At 38.8% G+C, this 19,154-nt stretch overlaps 1 protein-coding gene across 1 annotated transcript; it reads right to left on the bottom strand.

Moving 5' to 3' along the window:
• Positions 1 to 869: 869 nt before the first annotated feature.
• On the bottom strand, positions 870 to 18,950 carry arih1 (ariadne ubiquitin-conjugating enzyme E2 binding protein homolog 1 (Drosophila)). Its single transcript, XM_062420410.1, has 14 exons — positions 18,515 to 18,950; positions 13,501 to 13,568; positions 13,223 to 13,370; positions 11,253 to 11,345; positions 11,106 to 11,161; positions 10,091 to 10,157; positions 9,813 to 9,919; positions 8,441 to 8,483; positions 7,827 to 7,898; positions 5,991 to 6,121; positions 5,554 to 5,611; positions 4,817 to 5,077; positions 2,824 to 2,936; positions 870 to 2,736 (listed from the first exon to the last, which is right to left on the bottom strand). The coding sequence occupies exons 1-14, from the start codon at positions 18,800 to 18,802 to the stop codon at positions 2,652 to 2,654; spliced, it is 1,590 nt and encodes a 529-aa protein (XP_062276394.1). The 5' UTR covers positions 18,803 to 18,950; the 3' UTR covers positions 870 to 2,651.
• Positions 18,951 to 19,154: the final 204 nt, after the last annotated feature.

Below are 19,154 nucleotides of genomic sequence, written 5' to 3'. Positions count from 1 at the left end.
CTCCAAAACAGACAACTATTTTTTCCCACATTTTTACACTAATAGGAAATAAAACACCTTTGATAGCATAAAGAAAAGATATGTAGAAAAGTATTAAAAGTTTTTGGATGTCTCAATTTAATGCAAGAAGCTGCTTCTGTTACTTCAGACTTAATGTTGAAATGTTCATGAACTACTAGCAGACACAATGAAAACAGAGTGAGCCCTGGAGAGCATTTTAGCCTAATGATCACAGCTAGAGCAGGTTACCTGCAGCTCAGAGAAAATAGCCCATCTTTTGTTAATATCCTTTTAACTTGTTATCAATGGTTTGTGACTTAAGACAAGTGGTTCTCAAAGTGTGGTCCAGGGACCACCAGGGGTCCTTGAGGGGGTCCCAGGGGAATGATTTATTTTCACTATAATTTGATCTATAGGTAACACAATGACGTTGACGATGTATGAATATTTTAGTCATAGGTTTCATACACTTTCTGTAATGACACATCTAATAGAAAAAAAAAACCGTAACAGATGGGGGTCTGTGGTCTAATTTGTGTCAGTTTAGGGGTCCTTGACGTGTAAAAGTTTGAGAACCACTGACTTAAGAGACAAAATGAATTCAAAAGTGACATCAAACAAACAACCACTCCATCTTTATCGTACAATCTGCAAGTAAAACTGGTGCAAAAGAAGTTAACATTTTTACCAAAAATCAAAATGATACCAAATATCTTCTACGCTATTCTGGAAGACAACAAACGCTCTGCCAAGGTCTGTAGTACACTACATTGCAAAATACATAGCGCAGAAATGCATCATGAATGTTTGGGTAATTAATATGATTGAGACCAAACCTACTCTAATGACTCACACAGTACTCCCGAAAATGAGATTTCTCATGACATTTATTCAAATAAACAATACAGTTTATAATTTTGCTAGGATAAAATAATAAGTTTGAACACATAAGAAGCGTTTGGGAGAGAATTCCCCAAAGATCTGAAACTGGGGCAAAGGATGTGTTTTGATGATGGCTGACACTTCGGTGTCATCTTCTGACTTGCATCAGTGCCTGTATATTCATGCCCCCTCCAGTCAACCTTGTGAAGACTGCCGTACTGCAGAGACACGAACCAGCATTTACAAGCAGAGAGCTTGACAACCAGAGCAACCACCACACAGAACAATGCGAAACCTGGAGGGGCACTGACATTTCAATGTCGAATCCTCAACCCATGTGCGAAAAATACAGTCTTTAATGCAAAAGCATAACAGCGTTATAAAACAGTCCTACAACCTTTAGAAGTTTGCCCTATATTCCTCATCTGTCTAAGGATCCTGCAAGTCCTTCTGTGTAGCTTGGTTTAAAGCAATGTTCAGTCTCACTGCAAGGCAAGAGATCTCTTCAAAGAAGCATGGACACTATCAGCCCCATGCCCTCCAAGTATTCCCTGCAAGAGTGATGCAAATGCCTGACCCTGTTTGACAGTGATCCAGCCCAATTAGCAGCACTACAAAGCTGTGCTGTCAGTACATTCTATTACCCTCATTCAATCCCCAAGGTGCAAGCTGAGCTTTAAGAGGGCTACCTCAAGCCACGTCGGGAAAGAGAGGGAAAAAAAGAAAAAAAGAGTGAATGTCACTCAGTTTGGCTCTTGCAAATAATTAGTAATGTTTTTAAATGTTAAACACCTCTAAAAACAACTAAGGGGGTACGGCAAAAGGTTAGAATAGAGGGACACAGAGCTGGCGCATTCTACCCACCTTTGAACTGTAAAACTTTTTCTTCTGTTGGCTTTCAAACTCGGCTGTGCACTTTCACTGAGTCCTTTATCTGATCGCTTGGCAACTAGGGGAAATTCTTTCTATCAGTCCTCATTTAGAGTTACTGATAAGGTGTAACTTGTGCACTGCTCTGAAGAGACTGAGGATGATAAGGCGAATGCCTTATTGCCAAAGACCTCCACTCCCACACTCTATGGAGGGAGTAAACAGACCCAACCTACATGGCAAAAGTACACCTTTTTTAATATTTGTAAAGAATAAATATTTCAAAATTTCAAAATTATGCAAACACGTGCCACTCTTGTTCGTTAACTTCCATGCATATGGACTATTTACAAATTGAAAAATACAGACTTATTATTTTGATCTTTTGTTTTTTCTTCTTTTCCCCCCCTGAAATGTCTTTGCCCCTTTGCAATCAGCCTATCAACATTCAGCCACCCAGACAAGGATCTCACCACATATTGCAGACATGGCCAGGACAATTAAAGCTGTGTTGAAAACATTTTCACACTAATGGGAAAACAAAAGTCAAAATCAAAACAGAAAAGATTCACAAGCAAAAAACAGGAAAATAAGATAGTTCAGGGGAGGTGTTACAATACAAGCCAAAAGGATGTATTTGTTTAAGATGGATGTTCTGCTTTCTCAAGACTCCACGCTGTTGCTAACAATACTGTAGTACACTTTCTTTTTATTACTCTACCTTTTTATTTAAATATAATTTACTTTGAAGATTTTGTTAAACAAATCCAGGAAAAATGATGCAAAAGTGGTTGGTTTGCCAAAGGAGAGGCGGCAGAAGGCCCGTGCTGCCCTGTTAAATTGCATCAGCGCTCTAGTTTGTCAAGATACTCAAGAGTCCGTTGCATTGGGACGTGTCCTCAATCCTCAATGTACTCCCACAGGTCCTTCTCATAGCCTTCATGCACGTGCTGTAGCAGAACTCTTCGCCTGCTCTCACAGTATCTGTAGACAAAAAACATTTATTAACAGTCGGAAAATTGTCAAACTAAACAGTAGAAGGCAGTGAGGACAGTTTTCTTTTTCGCTGACCTGTACTTATCTTGTACTTTCTGCTTGATGTCCTGCAAGGAATCCTGGGAGATGTCCCGCTCTAGGTAGCCAGACAGCACCTCAGTGGCATTTTCCAGGTCTGCCTGGTTGTTCTGATGGACCAGAAATTCAATTTATAATATTATTCTATGCCACGGTGTAGATTAAAAGACACAAATAATTATTTATGACGTCCCACAAACTTTGGAGCTTCCTGTCTAAGGCCCTGCTCAGGCTACAGCAAGTTTGGGCCAGTTTCCTCACATTCACCGTCAAAACAATCACGTGACTAATTCAGTCTCTGGCCTTTGTCAGTGGACTACTTCTGCTGCCAGAGAGAGGAAACTCAAATGAAAATGTGGCCAGAACTGCATGGGATAATCCATCTTCGAAGAAAAAATCGTGGTTGTGCAAAACATAGACCGCATATAAAGATGGACCACGTGTCAGCTCCACAAAAGTGAAGCCAAAATATCTTGATCGCCCCTGGTGGCTGGCTGCACTTATCTATAATAAATCCAATCCCTTCCATGTTAGCGAATGAGACATAAACCAAAATCAAAAAAATCAATATACACACCAAGTAAAATTTTCCCAAAGATGGTTTGTCATTTTAGGCAGTTCTTATCATGCTGATGTTTGTTCACATGCTCGTTTTTCTAAAATTGTTATTTGACGTTATAAAAAGGGAGTTTGACGTCATGATTGACATCTGTGACAGCTGCTCTAAAAACTTCAAACAGGCAGCAGGACGGCTGAGGGGAACGTGTCCTGCGAGCCATCATCCTACTGTCTGACCCTGCTGTGCAGACTCTGGCTGCAAATTATACACAACCAACATGGCAGCTCCCACAAGCAAGATATTTTGGCTTCACTTTTGCAAAGTGGCAACAAGTGGAGATGCGTCGTCCATCTTTATATACAGTTTATGGTTCAAAAGTGCTGGAGTGAGTGAATGAGTGAGAAACAGGGGAGAAGATAGGAGGAGGAGGAGAAAGAAAGTGTGCGTAAATGATAGCAGGAGTGGGAGAGACAAGCATTTGTGTGGTGTGTGGCTCCCTCTGACAAGATAATCTAATATTTGTAGTATGACCACTTCTATTCTTGCAACAGTGTGTTTGTGGCAAAAAAATGTGTCCTTTTGTGGTTTCAAAATGAGTAAGAATTTCAAACCATGTAATCTGAATCCAGCCTGAGGAAACATGATTCAACTTTGACACAACTGTAAAGTTGCCTTCTCCAATGCAGTTAGAAAAAGGGGTGTCGCAATATACCAGTGTGTGTACATACACACCAAATATGTAAAAACAATTCACAGATATGTTCGTTATTTTTCTAACTAATCAGAAAACTTAGTAATTTAGGAAGATAAAGTTAAATAAAGCCACTTGCTTTACTTGTATCTATGCTTTGTTTTTCTGATAGATATTTCCCCCTCACACTGCTCCTCTCTCACTGAATCTGGGTGTGTTTTTTACTCACGTTCTGGAAATGCCAAAAAGGAACTTGAAATCAGAGAAACCTTTAGAGGCTCTGAGAGTAACTCAACTCACACACACGCCTAGCTTTTTGCCACCAGTATGGCAGACAGACGTAACATAATTCTTACAGGGGAATATGTTAGTGCTGGAAGCGGTTGATGATGCTGAATCCTACAGTTACTCTGTGGGCTGTAAAACCAAAAGACTGGACAAAAAACAGGCTAAACTGCAGAGTCTGACTTGATAGAATCTGATTGACATTTTGTTATTATAGTTAAATGTTTCATGCCATAATAACCGTGTAAGGAAAATTTTGATATGACAGTCCTAGTTAAAAGTTACACACAGTAATTAATTTATCATTTAACAACAATTTATCAAATTTAAAACTGACAGAAAATGAAGGCATATTTATATCTAAAAAGAATACTAAAATAGCTCTAGTCATTTATGTCCTGCACCATCTGATCACATTTGTAACATATGAGCCAACAATTTCCCTTTTATCATACCTCAAAAATAATGGACTGGTTGTTCTTCTTGAGGTAGAAGGCAAAGACGTAAGTGAACATGAGTGTGGAGCGGCACTGGCACAGCACATCCACAGCCTTCTTCAGGAACTGCACCTCAATCCAGGACATGTTGTGCTGCTGCATCTCCTCCATCTTCTGCTTGACCTGAGCATAGAGCTTGTGCTCAAAGCGCAGGCTCTGCATGTGGTTCATGTAGCGGTTGCAGTAGAACAGGTACCTCTGCAAGGCTGCCCTGGAGCGCTGCACACAGCATGGAATTAGCATGCTACTGGCTTCGATTCAAGCACAGTCAACTCAGCAAATACTGAAATGTCGAAGTTTTATTCTGCAGGTGTTTCTGGCAAAACGCCCTTCTTCAGTGTGAAACAATCAACCGTTATTGTCTGAGGTTTAATGGACATTTACTATCTGGTTGACGCAGCAGCAACTGCTGTCTGCAGGGTTACATGAGGTGCTGGAGTGGATGACATTTTCATAATATAATTAGATTTCGTTGTGGATTATATGACTTGTCTGTGAATGTGCCACCCAGTGCAGTGGGACAGAGGCAATAACTGGTATGCTGCTGCCTCAGCATTATCATCAATGCCAGTTACACCTGTGATAAACATGGCTAAATGTTGCACACTGAAGAGAGTCTTGATCAAAAACTTGACCAATATAGATTTTATGCCATGTTTTAAATCTAATATATTAATTTGATGCTCATTTATTACCTCTTGAGCATCTCTGGCTGCCTTGGCATCATCTTCATTGTAGCGATTGCAGTTGTACCTGAAACATTACAACCAGGGTAGAAACATCAATAATGCTTTCAACAATTACATAACACAGCTCAATACTATTTTTAATGCTTTCTCAAATAAAATATTTAACATTGCAGATGTCAGATGTCTATTTAGACATTAAATTGAATGACAATTTGCATTTGCTGTTACAAGGATATACTTCTGACAAGATAAGGATTCACAATGTGATACTTATATGTGAATTTACTTACTAAACATGTCCACATATTTGAAAGCTTAAACTCTTTTACTAAAGTGAATATATCACAATTAAAAAAAAAAAAAAAACCTAGTTGGTATATATTCCTATATGGCACTATACGAAAGGTCATTCTTCATTCACACTAAAAGCCTTTAGTTCTTACCAGGCTGAGCCATGAGGTTCCCATGGTCCCAGGCAGACCCAGCAGAACTCAGCTTTGCAGTTTTGGTTCCGACAAACCATGTGATTGCAGCCACCATCTTTCTCAATGGTCACATGGCATTTTGGACACTCCTGTCAGCGGTGTAGAATAATCATTAATGCTTAGACAAAGTTTCTCAAAAAAAATAAGACAAAACCAAATTTAAACAACAGTAAAAACGGAGAGGAAGCAAATTACAAACAGAAAAACAGAGAAGCCTAAAGATATTACAATTGTCAGAATCTGGCCAGCATGTTTTTAGGCAGGTCTTTCATAAGTTTACAACTGTGTTCAAATTCACTCCTTCACTTTTCCTTCGTACATAAAACACTAATTGTTACCAGAAAGTCATGAATATGTCACGGACACCGTTTTTGTTCCATTGTGAAAATTTGAAGGTGCTACATAGCACATAAACTTTTAACTCATAATTCAGACAAGTACAATGGCGGACAATAAATATAGTGTACTATATAGTTAGCAGGATTGATTATATAGTTAATAGTGATTTTGGTCATTGGCTCGGTGCCCTGATGGCAAAAACTCAATCAGGTAAAGTCTCAATCCTCATTTTGAATCTGTGCGGACCGCAAGCTGTGTGCTGCTGTACCTGCAGATTGTTTTTTTTAAACCCTCTACAGCTGACTAAAAACAACTGTTGTGACATTACTGATCGGGACAGAAGTGAAACTGCATTTTAAAGAATAACTAGACGCTACATTGTTATTTTAAACTGTACACATAATCACATAGGTCTATGTTGGCATATGATGTTAATACAGGTCACGTTTCCACCATTTTACATAAAACAGCTTTTTATGCGCAAAATAAGCTCATTTCTGTCTGCTAGGATTTGAACATTTAGTTCAGCTGATTTCCCTGCTTGTGATGTAATAGGCATGACTCCGAGGTCTATTTCATATATGGCAAATTGTAGCTTCAGTTTGTCTCTCTCACACACAGCTGCCGGTAGCGTTAGCACGTCTGATAAGAAGCAACAGAGATACAATGTTGTGCTACTCCGAGAACTGTGGTTATGCAAATAAGCCAAATATTTACTGCTTTTCTGTGGCAGTAAACACAACAAACGGGCCTGTGTATAACTGTCCTATATCCAGAACTTAACAAGATATTCAGGGATGACAACGGTAACATTATCTGCGATAAATAGCAGGACACACACACACACACACACACACACACACACACACACACACACAAAATGGAGAGCCCCTTGTGAATGAGCCTTTAGTGACTGTCAAAGCTCCAGCGCACTCCATGTTTTCCAGTGTGGACACGGTGAGTCTGACAGCAGCTGCCCATGACTGGTCAGCCCTGACTACCAGCTCTACGTGGCTATTCCTGCTACACTAAGTGGGGGGTCAGTCTTAATCCACCCTGGCCAGCGTCCCCTTACCTCCCACGTCACACACAACGTAGCTACAAGGCTGTGCCCCCCACAGTCGTTGTCCTGTTGCATTTTTTAAATATCCTGGGATTGAGGGAACTAGCAGAATTTTAGTGTGTAGTTACTCTCTAAATTCTAAGTTCAACCTAGTGAGAGCAAAGCTGCATCACGTCTTTTTTTAAAGATGAATATGCCCATTAACTTGGTTGAAGCAAAATTATAAAGGGAAAAAGCTAATTGGAACAAATACGTTATCAAATTTAGGTGAAACTTCCCATGTGGCTGTATGGTCCCTGTTAAAATTTCTGTATGATCAGCACTTCCACAGTTGATCATTCTTTGTGGCCTGCCAACAGGAACCAGGCTAACGGACCACTTTCATTCTATACCTTGGTATTTGCAGCAATCCAGTTCGAGGTTTCACTGTCATCATCGCATTTCTTGATCCATTTTCTCAGCCACTATAAAATAATTAAAACAAGGGTATGAAATAATGGTGTTGACAATGAATACTGATCGTAACAGAAGTTCACTTAAAATGCTGGAGAAATAGGTCAATATTTTTTTAAAGGTATACTATGCAGAAATTGTCAGTTGGTGTTTGTAAACACACTGCATTCAAAGTTGGCCCAATGACAGAGAGCAAGGGAGAGAGCAAGAGTGAGAGAAAGAGAAAGAGAAAGAGAAAGAGAAAGAGAGAGTGGTGGAGAGCAGGCTGGAGAGTGAATGAGACCCAACCTCACACCCTGCGCTGTTATTGGCTGGGGGCTACACACCCACCACCCAAAGGCCGACGTCCTGAACACAGCAAAATAATAAGAAAATAAATAACAGGCCGAGGGTGGGGTCTCTTCAGATACACACACTGCCACATACATAAGTGGATCATAAGTGATGACTGTGAGGGATTACTTTGGTCAGTTTATACATTGTTTTTTAGTCAAATCCTGCTTAGTATACCTTTAACAAAGTAAGTTAATAAAATAATTCTCCATTGGCTTACCTTACACTTGACGGGATCATGCCAGTTCTCTCCGCAGTTGAAGCTGCAACAACAGGAGGTATAACAAGGCCATTTACATAATCTCTAAACATTACTATCAAATTTACAGAGTCAACATTCAAGTCGGGGTGCAACGATAAGTCAACGTTGTCGACAAAAATCGATGACAAAATTAGTCGCCCACGAATTTAATTGTCGGTTACGTCATTAGGTGTGTTTTTCGTGCTTGGAGGAGCGGTGAACTCCAGCGGTAACAAACAAAAGCAGCTGAACAACACACACTGCAGCATTAAACAATTTAACCCAACTCTGAGGTGAAGAAAATAACTCGTTGCTCAGTTTCTCTCACCTCAACAACGCTGCGTCCTCTCAGTGTGTTGTACAGTGATTACTTTCCTGGAGCTAACTGGAGGCTGCTCTCCCTGCAGGAGGACTGTGCACACCGCACACCACGTTCTCCAGATTTTGTCACTTTGGTCTAAAAAATCCTTGGAAAACCGTGATATAAAACTGTGGTGCTGTAATAATTAATTATACGATTCAGTGGCAATATGGGCAGCCAGCATCTTACCGGAGGCAGCACGGAGCGCACAAAAAAACAAAAAACAATTGTTTTTCTATCGCTCATTTACGTCAATGATATAATGTCACTGTGTGGATCAGTTTACCTTGTTACAGTGCACACCCTACTTCTAGTTTATGAACTAACAGCAGAGGTATCAGTCAGAAGTAGGAGAGGAGCAGCAGTAGGTTGACCTCAGGTCTCCACTGAGGAGTCTAGCGCACCTAATTTTGTATAGTAGCCTAATGATGCAAAAATTAAAATCAGTCTCACCAAATAAACCACAGTTCATACTGTGAATATGTAGTTTCAGACACATTATTGTATTTTTTCTGGGTTGTGAGTAAAATCATTAAGAATAATGTCAAATCAGTCTTCACACCACCAAGGTGAACTGGTTTAGTCTTGACTCTTGGTTGACACTGCTGGAGGATGGTAATATTGATTTATAAATGTGTTGTTCTATTTTTGCAGTTTACTGTTATTAGCAATATGTTATAATTCGTAATAATTAAAATAACTTACTTATATGTATATACAAGAATTGTTTCTATTCCTTGTATTTCATTTTTCGTATTCACGGTTATCATTATTATGAATATCATTTTGGTATTTATGGTTATTTCTATCTATCGATCTATATATATGGTGGGTGCTGAAGGGGAGTTCATCCGGGGCGCCTTACAAGCTAGAGCCACCACTGATCCAGTTAGCTGATTAATCATTTCAAAAATCGATGATTGTTGCAGCCCTACATTCAAGTACTGTTTTTGGTCATTTCACTTGTATTTTATAACAAAGTTCTCTTACCAGAACTGACGACCACACTTGCACCTCACCGGCTTGGCATCTGGGTACTGGACTTTGACAACATGATGGCAGTCTGGTGCGGGGCACCACTTTAACAGTCGATTGCACTTAAAAGGAGTGACGAGAGGAAAAATTACAACTCATAGTTTCATGGATGCTTAAGTACAAAGAAGACACTTGCCACTAGTAGTAAAGTGCATAATTATAACCTAAATGTGATAAATCAAGGTATTTTCCATTTCAACAGATTTAAGGAGAAACAAAATCCTAAAGCTTACCTCTACAAAACTATTCGTAATTAAATGCTGGTACTTCAACTTCACTTTTGAATCTGTTATGAGGCGCCTGTAGGAGAAATCAAATCGTTTATCAGTTTTCACTTCATAAAATGGGTGACTTTGCTAAAAGCTTCCTTCCTTTATATTCTAGTTTTATTCTGTATAACTAGCAAGCAACAAAGCAGGAGAAAAAAATAATAATTTCAAATTATTTTTATAGATCAATGCAGTCAAACTGAGGAAACATTACAGAGAGGGTGTTTATTTCTCTGCTGAAAATGTATTAGAAACAACCAACTTCATAATTACAAAACTAGGAGCTTAAGTGCAGACTGTTATCTTAGAGGGAGCAAATACATCTCATGAACTTAAAAATTGGCATGGGGAGCATATATTTCTGAGTGTTACACTCTGAATCACAGAGAAAACTCTATCGGGTCTCTCGCTAGCAGGTGAGATCAGAATGTAGGTTAAGACAATTACTGTCAGCTTAAGAGCTGGTGCAAGGGATAAGTGTCCATACTCTGAAACACAGAGGTATATTTCTTTCACTAAAGGCCAAACACCAACATTATAAAGCAGCTAAAGTAGTCCCATGGGCTAACTAGAAAACCCTACACTTTACAAGTCTTTTTACATTTTCTGTTCCTGTAAATGTACAAAAAATAAAAGGCGTAAATGAAGTAAGCATGTCTGATTTTAGAACTAAATTTTCTTTTATTTCATCTCAGTTTCTGAATTATGTCCGAGTATATGAAATGTATGATCAGACCTGTATTGTGTATTGGCTTTTTCATTCATAAAATGTGTAACAATGTCCTTTATCTTAAGAACAAATTATTTGTTTGATTAATAAAAAACTAATTTGACTTTAGACACTTCAAATAGTTTGGCAAGGTATAAAAATGAATGTAAAAATATATTACATATAAAATCATGGTTTCCTGTTCTCTGTGAATCAGTCACATCTACATCAATGACATCAAAACAAACATAAGCACATGTTTATACTCACATGACTGTGTTGTCATCAACCAAAATGTCACAACTATGAGCAGGGCAAGAAATGGTCTGGGGAAAACACAGAAGGCAAATCATCAGTCACTCAGCTTTTAAAAGACTTAACGCTGATCAGTGACTCCTATTCGATCTTCATGCTTACCTGTCCCATTCCTTCTTCTATGATTTTGGTGGTCAGGTAATCTCCCCAACACTGCATGCAGAACTTGTGTCCACACTCCAGACCGGTAAAATACTGTAAAAAGAGGAATCCAGTTTGACTTCAAATACGACAAAGAAGACATCACACAGTTACATGTAAGTATGTGCACTTCTGGTAACCAGACAAGTCAAAGCCCTCATGTTAGAGGCCATTCATTCATCGATAACGTCGCCCAGATTTGACAAAACAATTTTTGTGTCAACTGATTAAAATAACTGATGGATAATTTTGTGTGCTACAAACTCATATTCAGGTCTTCCTGACCTGGGAAAACAACTGAACATCATATCTGAACACTAAACCACCTTGCCTTCATCATCTGTATAATCCTTAATCCTTTGTTGAGACAATATACTGTTTCATCAGGATGGGGCACTGCTGTGTGCCTTTAATCTAGATCATTTTGTAGGGATCAGTTTTTACCACAGCATTACGTTTGTTTTGTTGATCCATGTATAGAACCCCTAATCTACCATGCTTGATGCTGAAAATCGAAACTCTAAAATCCATCCCTATCATGTCTGTCATGAAAAAAGGAACAAAGTTTCAGTGTGTGTGAAAAAAAACATAACGCCCCAACACCAGCTCCCCAAAAGTGAAGCCAAAATACTTCAATCAACCCCTGGGAGCTGGTTACAGTACAGGTCAAAAGTGCCCCTGCATGTTAGAAGAAAGGACACGAACCAGACAAAGAAAATCAAAATTCATGTCAAATGAATTTTTCCCAAATATGGTTTATCTCATTTTAAGTGGTTCTTATCATGCTGATGTTTGTTCAAGTGCTCATTTTTGTAAGACATTTGTTTTTAATTTGTTATTTTACAATATGTGACATCATGATTGACAGCTGTGACAACTGTTCTCAAACCTACATCAGACAATGGGACGGCTTAGGGGGCGTGTCGTGCAGGCCGTCATCCTGCCACTCGACTCTACTATATAGACTGTCTGCAAATGATGTCACACATGCAGCTCCCAGAAACAAGAGGTTTTGGCTTTACTTTTGCATAGAGGCAGGAAGTGGAGACGCGTTGCCCATCTTTATATTCGGCCTATGTTGATGAATGAATGACTGCTTTTCAAAATGTTTGTAGACTATTTTAGTACGACAACAACAGTTGAGTCGAAGTGTAATATGTAGCATTAAGTTGGACTTGCCAAAGAAAGTCTGGAGCAAAAATTCAACCATTTTGAGACGCACTCAGCTGTTTTCAATCTCCTTTTTAAATAGAACAATATTGGTACTAAACTGTTACTATTTTCTGAAATTTTACTAATTTTTCCAAGACAAAAGGATTAATAAGCAGTAAGGCTTATATCAAAGTTACGTAACAATTCCAAAACAATTGTATTTAGTTGTATTCAATTTTTACGTTACACATATTTCTTATTTCTTTACCTGCCATGCCCTCACTCTATTGTAGCCTAACACCAACTAGAAAAGCCACAATCTGGTTGGAGGATGTCTGTTTACAGGGCACAAAGTCACCTACATCAATATCATGACTGCTGGAGAACTCAGATTTCTAAACTTTATCACTTTAAGCCTAAAAAATTAATAAATAAATTTAGACTACTGAACTGACTTAACCAACAGGGTGAGGATTTGCATACAAATATTTATACCCATCGTTATAGTGGGTACCTTCCAAGAGATGATTACTAATGATCAAATTTTGTGACGTCAAGTTAGCTATACTTATCTAATCTCTAACTATTTTGTTGGCCAGGACTGTTAACCAGGTCTGAGAGAAAAATCTGGGTTTACACACTTTTTGCCAAACCTGATAAAATCTGTGACAAAGCTTCAGTTAGAGATCCCTTTACAATCAACAAGTAAAAATGAGCCTCTCTCTATCATAAGACAACAACTTTGACCTGAGCAGTCATCTGGTGTCTATGTGACTCACAGAGTTGGGGAAGTTCAGATAGCAGATCTGACACGGCATGTCCTGTGCGGATGAGCGTGTGTTGATTGGTGGACGGATCCGAGGTTTCTTACTGGGATTAATGACATGACACTCAGAGAAAAGCTTGTCCAGGTTACCATCAAAATACCTGTGTATAAATTGAGACAGAAAAAAGGAGTCAGAACAGTCAGCTCTTCCAGAAACTCAGTTAATGTACTTATTGTTATCTGGCACATGCTAATGGTGGCAAAGGAACACTGTGCTTCAGAGATACTCACCTCTCCATTAGTTTTTCTTTATCCCAGTTGAAGTGACTGAGAAGGATGCGTGTTATTGTTGCAGGATTCTAGAGAAACGAGAAAATGGTTGGTCAGAGATAACCCAGATTTTACATGTAACTACTTTTTTAAAATCTTCACTATAGCAACGTATAATTAAGCCTATTATTGACAGAAAAGCTCTTTAATTACTCATTTTAACAATCTGATTACAAGTTACAATCTCTTTGGTGGACTGCCAGACAGCTTTATGGTCAATGTTTTCAGATATGTAATAAGTCTGGTACAAGAACAGGATGGTAATTTAAGGAGGACTGACTGAAATAAAGTCTTCTTAATCCTATCAAGTATTCTAATCAAAATTCAGATTCAATATTTCTCACTTACATTCCTATTTAAAGTCAACCTATGTCTGTTAGTGGCTAAAAATATATGAAACCTTTATTTGCAGATAGATACAACATCACCACAAACTACTTATAAATTACCGTTAAGTTAAGTGAACCCTAACCCTCTCTGACACCATACTCTCACCTCATTAACATGGTTTTCCATTAAATCCTTTTTTGGCAATTTGATTTTGCATGTTTATGTGCAACATGGATCTGACAAGGTTAATGTGACTGGACGCTGCTCCGTACTATACAGCACTGCCACATCTGTGATGGCATGGTGAACACAGGTAGGTCATAAGACACTTATGTACACTATTCTTTATGTCCTTTCTGACTTAAACTTGATCTTAAGTGGGAAGGTAATTATTTTTATAGTCGGCATTACCATAAAAATTACAAACCATAATAGTGAACGTAGAAGTTGAATTAATGATCTGAAGCAGCTGAAGTCACCAACTGTGACATACCTGTCTGAAATACAGATGTGCGACAAATTACAGTAAAACAGACAAAAAGTCTTAAAAGCCTTTCTGACATGCACCCCTATATGTTAACCTGATGGCATTTTTACATGACGGTTGAGTGCCGAGGTCACATTTACCTCACAGTCATGACGCCAATCTTACTAGATCAGACCCAGTGATATTTCATCAACAACCATTGTATTAGATTTATTCCATTAGGGGGAAAAAACTTTCCCTCAGTTACCTGGACAAAAGGGGTTTAAAAAAAACCCCCGTACAACCACAACAATAATCAGCACACTCTACATGGTTTCAATTTTCATTCATGCCAACTGGCTACACAGACGGACACAGATGAATATCCAGTGAAACGTGGTCCTCACTGAATGAACACCCCGTCTTTAAAAGGAAAAATCTGCTATGAATGATTTCTTAAAACTAGGTCACTTGAGGTGCGCAATTATTTTGGAAATTTGTGCCCTACTAGTGTAGACTCCCCATACCACTGTTAAGCAGGAATCCTACAACAACCACACAGCACTGAGAACATTGTGTATAAACAGACCGACTGTCTCTACTGACAGTGTCTCATGGCCGGATTTTCTTCCATATATACCAATATGTTAAAGAATTTATTTTAGTGTCTGCTTTTACCCTGCCTCGCTAGTGTAACATGGTAGATGGGAGTGTTTTAGGAGACGTACATTTTACCATCCTTGTAGGCACCACTACAGAAAATGCAGAAACGTGGTTTGTAGTCTGAGGCAGGTCTCCAAACTTTTGCTGGCAAATGAGCGAGGAGCTCTGGGTGCAGGCAATGTAGAGGGAAGTTAAACATTGTTAATTTGCATGTACTACCAATACTGTAATGAAACAATGCTGGTTGAAAATCAGTAAAGTTTCCCTTTAATATTTGTGTGCTGTCAGACTTCATTAAGCTATTGGCTCTTGAATAATAAACTTTGATATTGATTAAAAAATGCATCAGTGGAATCACTTTGAGAGTCGGGGGGGTCCCTCGTGTTTACGATGGCCATTAATTAAGGCTTCAACAACAAAATAAGTCTAATAATCGACTACTGATGCAGCATGTGAAAGAACACAACACAGTCTTCATCCTCCTCATCAAAAAAAAGGTTTTATTAAAGTGTGGGGTCACCAAGAGCTGCCAGAACAGTTTCAGTGTACAAACTTCACGAGTCAATAGAGTGACGCCCACAGACTGAACTGACAATGTTTTTTCTGTAGGTTCTGGGCTCGTGGAGCAACACAAATACTGCGCTCTATTCTATACACTTGACTTAAATGTGGCATGTGAGTACACAAACCAAGAGGAACAGCTGCTTACAATAATAACTTGAGACACTTTGTTAGCTGTTCTTTGTCATACCGAGAGAAAACCTGCTCCATGTCACGATTTGTCATGTTTGCGCTGTCAAATGGTTACTTTACACATTGTGAAGCGAAATTAGATGCAAATTAAATGTTAAGATTAAAACAGATTTAGTCTGATCATTGGTGGTGTCTGGATGAAAAACATGTGTGGTTAACTAGAATGAAACTAAATGATTCCTTTTCAATAATGTACAGAGATAAAAAAGGAGTGGATTTGACAGGAAAAGAACGGGACTTCCGGTTAAAATTTAAAGTCTGTGCTGTGACTGGTATTATGAAATATCAAACAAAGAGCTATTTAAAAAAAAAACTCACCTAACTCTACTCACCTATCCACTCCCACTCTGCAGTAATAAACTAATCTCCATAATGCAAACACCAAAAGATGAAGTTGGTTCATGATGTCTGACAAAAAATGTTCATCTTTTGCTGTCTGAACAGTACACTGTTCTAAAAAAATAAAATAAAATCACTTTCTGAGGCTACTGAGAGAGGCTACCACACTGATGTGCACCAAATGTCACTATGGTTACAGGCATTGAAGGGTTTCCCCAGAATACCTGGATATATGATGCAAGACAACCACAAAGAAGTGTAATACAAACACAGTTTGTACATTACATGCTAAACTGCATGAGAATAAACATTTTACATAACATGGGATGTAAAATGAGAATGATGGTGCAAGTTTTGTACATTATGGTACATTGCAGTTGTTATTCTGTTTAAGGAAAGCATTTGGGAATTGTTCTCTGCTATTACAAGATTAGATAAGGGATTTGTCTACATGTACCTGTTCATACACACAATGGTGATTTCACTTCTTCCTGATGTAATAAGGGGTTTGAATCACAGCGTAATTCATGATACAGTAACATTACAATATGGTGTTCAAGTCAGTGTATCACAATACAAGAGACTACATAATGTTATACAACAAGATAGTATGTTACATTATGTAACTTTTTCTCTAAAATGGACATTTCTCCAAAAGCAGTTATAAATCATGCTCATGTGAGATTCATACAGCTGCATTCACATTTATGCTGTCACCCAAATGTTAAACAGACATTAGCAGGCAAAATGCCGAGCTACCACAAAGCCTAACAGTTCCTGAATAAAACATCTGCAATTAAAGCAGGGCACACCTCAAGAGAACAAACTGTGATAATGGTAACAATGTGTTGGTGTGGTATGATGAAAGAAAGTATGACCATACACTCAGGTGCCAGTTCATTAGGCACACCTACTGTATCTAAAACTAATGCAGTCTAAAAAAACTGTCCTGCAATAAATCCTACCTTCACGGAGATTGTCATGTTCAGTTTTTGTTTGTATTGTTTTTAGATAGGTGTTGATTAAAGTGTACGCTAATTTCAAAGGCTGTATTCTGTGGTGCTGTAGAACTACAAAGAGTTATAGTGAGGGGTGTTACTAAGATTTGTTCTACCCTCACAAATGGGATGGGCTACATATCAATGACAAGTTTAAGTGTATTCATGGAGGACAATGATCATGCAAGTTTTGCTTGTCATGTCTCTCTGAGGTTTGCTGTGCAATTTTCAACATTCTTAAAAAAGTCCCAACAGATGAAAGAAAATCCATCAGTCACTGGTAACTTTACCCCTAAAGCGTCTTCAGAGGCCAGGCAAAACCAGTCACTCTTGACATTTGAAGGCACAGTCACTAGAAATATTTACAAGAAAAATAAATTAAAGTGAACTATACTACTTTCACATACTCCACATTTAATAACTTTTTTTTTTTTAATCCAGAACACAGATGCATGATTGTCTTTAATAGGGGCACCATGTAAGTTGCTTCTGCCATGCGGCTATACGTTACTTCAAACACACTGCTAATATGTCACATAACCATTTACGGTTTTATGTTTGATTATAGTAACAATCAAAGACGTTTCAGAATATACAGTGGTTTACCTCTATGCCATAAAAACGTAGATGGCCACTTTCCATTTTATTCTTTACCCAAGTGTAGCTAGCGTTAAGTGAAAGGAAATGGAGGCCCAAGTTAAGCCGACAAGGCTCCACTGAGTTCCCCCCTGAAATTCATAGCTGTAGCCAGATTTTTAAAAATGTCTTCGTGTGATCCAATCAAACTTTTTTTTAAGTCATAATAAGATGACTTGTTAACGTTATACAATTAAGTAACCTAGCATGTAACTTGTTATCCAAGTCGATGACCAAGCCTTTCATCCAACACTGAGATAACGTTATCGCTCGTTATTTTAATAAATTGTGTGAGGTTAAGTTTAAACTGCTGAGTTAAAACACTTCCTGTCGTCTAAAAGTTGACAGTTTGCCGATTATTGAACAACAGACGTTACACCAGCACGGTGCTAACGTTAGGGTAACGGTTACAGTTTGCTAGTTAGCGAGCTGGCTAACTTGCAAGCTAACGTTAGCTTAGCAACCGTTGCTGCCAACTTCTCAATGGGGATTAGACTACTTCTTGGAACGAAATCAGTATGGAAATTGCCAATTTGGTATATTAAAAAAACTACGTTGTCCTTATTTTCATATCTAAGTTACTGCAACGCACACGGCCAAAGTCGAGAAAATACGAAAATAAATGTTTGTGTTAATCTTTTCCCCTCTTGTTCCCTCCTGAAACTGTCAACTTCCAGCAAGTAAACCACTCCTATGAAGCTAACGGCTAAGCTAGTGTTCGCGGCCTGTTTACGCTTGATCCGAGCCCGGACCCCGGTCTTTCCTGACTTTGACATACCAAAATACCTACCTGGATGACCTCGTTGACCTCCCTGATGCACTCCACCATATGCTGGAGGATCTGCTCGGCAGTCAAAACCTCGAAACGGTAGTCCTCCTCCTCTTCTTCGCCAGGACCGTGACCACCTCCGCCGGTCTCGCCGCACTCATCTCGCTCCCCACCGGCCACCACGGGATCGACCAACTCCACCTCTCCGAGCTCCAGGGTGTCGTCCTCGGGCTCCTCTTCGGCGCTGTCCTCGCTACATTCCTCTTCTTCGTCGTCGTATTCATAGTTATAACCCTCGTCTGAGTCCATTCCTAGGGTGGTTATCAACTTGTGACAAGCACACCTAAAGGTCTACAGTGTGCGAAATGTTGATTGCGGGAACAATACGAGCACCAAAATTATCCGAGCCTCTTTTTCAGCTGCAGCGAAAATAACAACAAAACGTCGCCGCTGCTAAGCCAACAAAGAGACACAGCGTCACCCACTGACGACGGCCTTACGTCAGATGGACTGAACAAGAAAATGCAAAAAAAAAGAAAGAAAGAAAATTAATTCCAACTTATTTAAATGAAAAACTTTTGCTTTTACGTGAGTGTATTTAAAAACGATTATTAAAAAAAAAATACACAAACATAATTATTATGCGTCTCATTTAAACGAG

Source organism: Scomber scombrus, chromosome 6, assembly GCF_963691925.1.
Source record: "Scomber scombrus chromosome 6, fScoSco1.1, whole genome shotgun sequence".
NCBI classification, from domain to species: Eukaryota; Metazoa; Chordata; class Actinopteri; order Scombriformes; family Scombridae; genus Scomber; species Scomber scombrus.
This window is presented reverse-complemented; position numbering and strand designations above follow the sequence as displayed.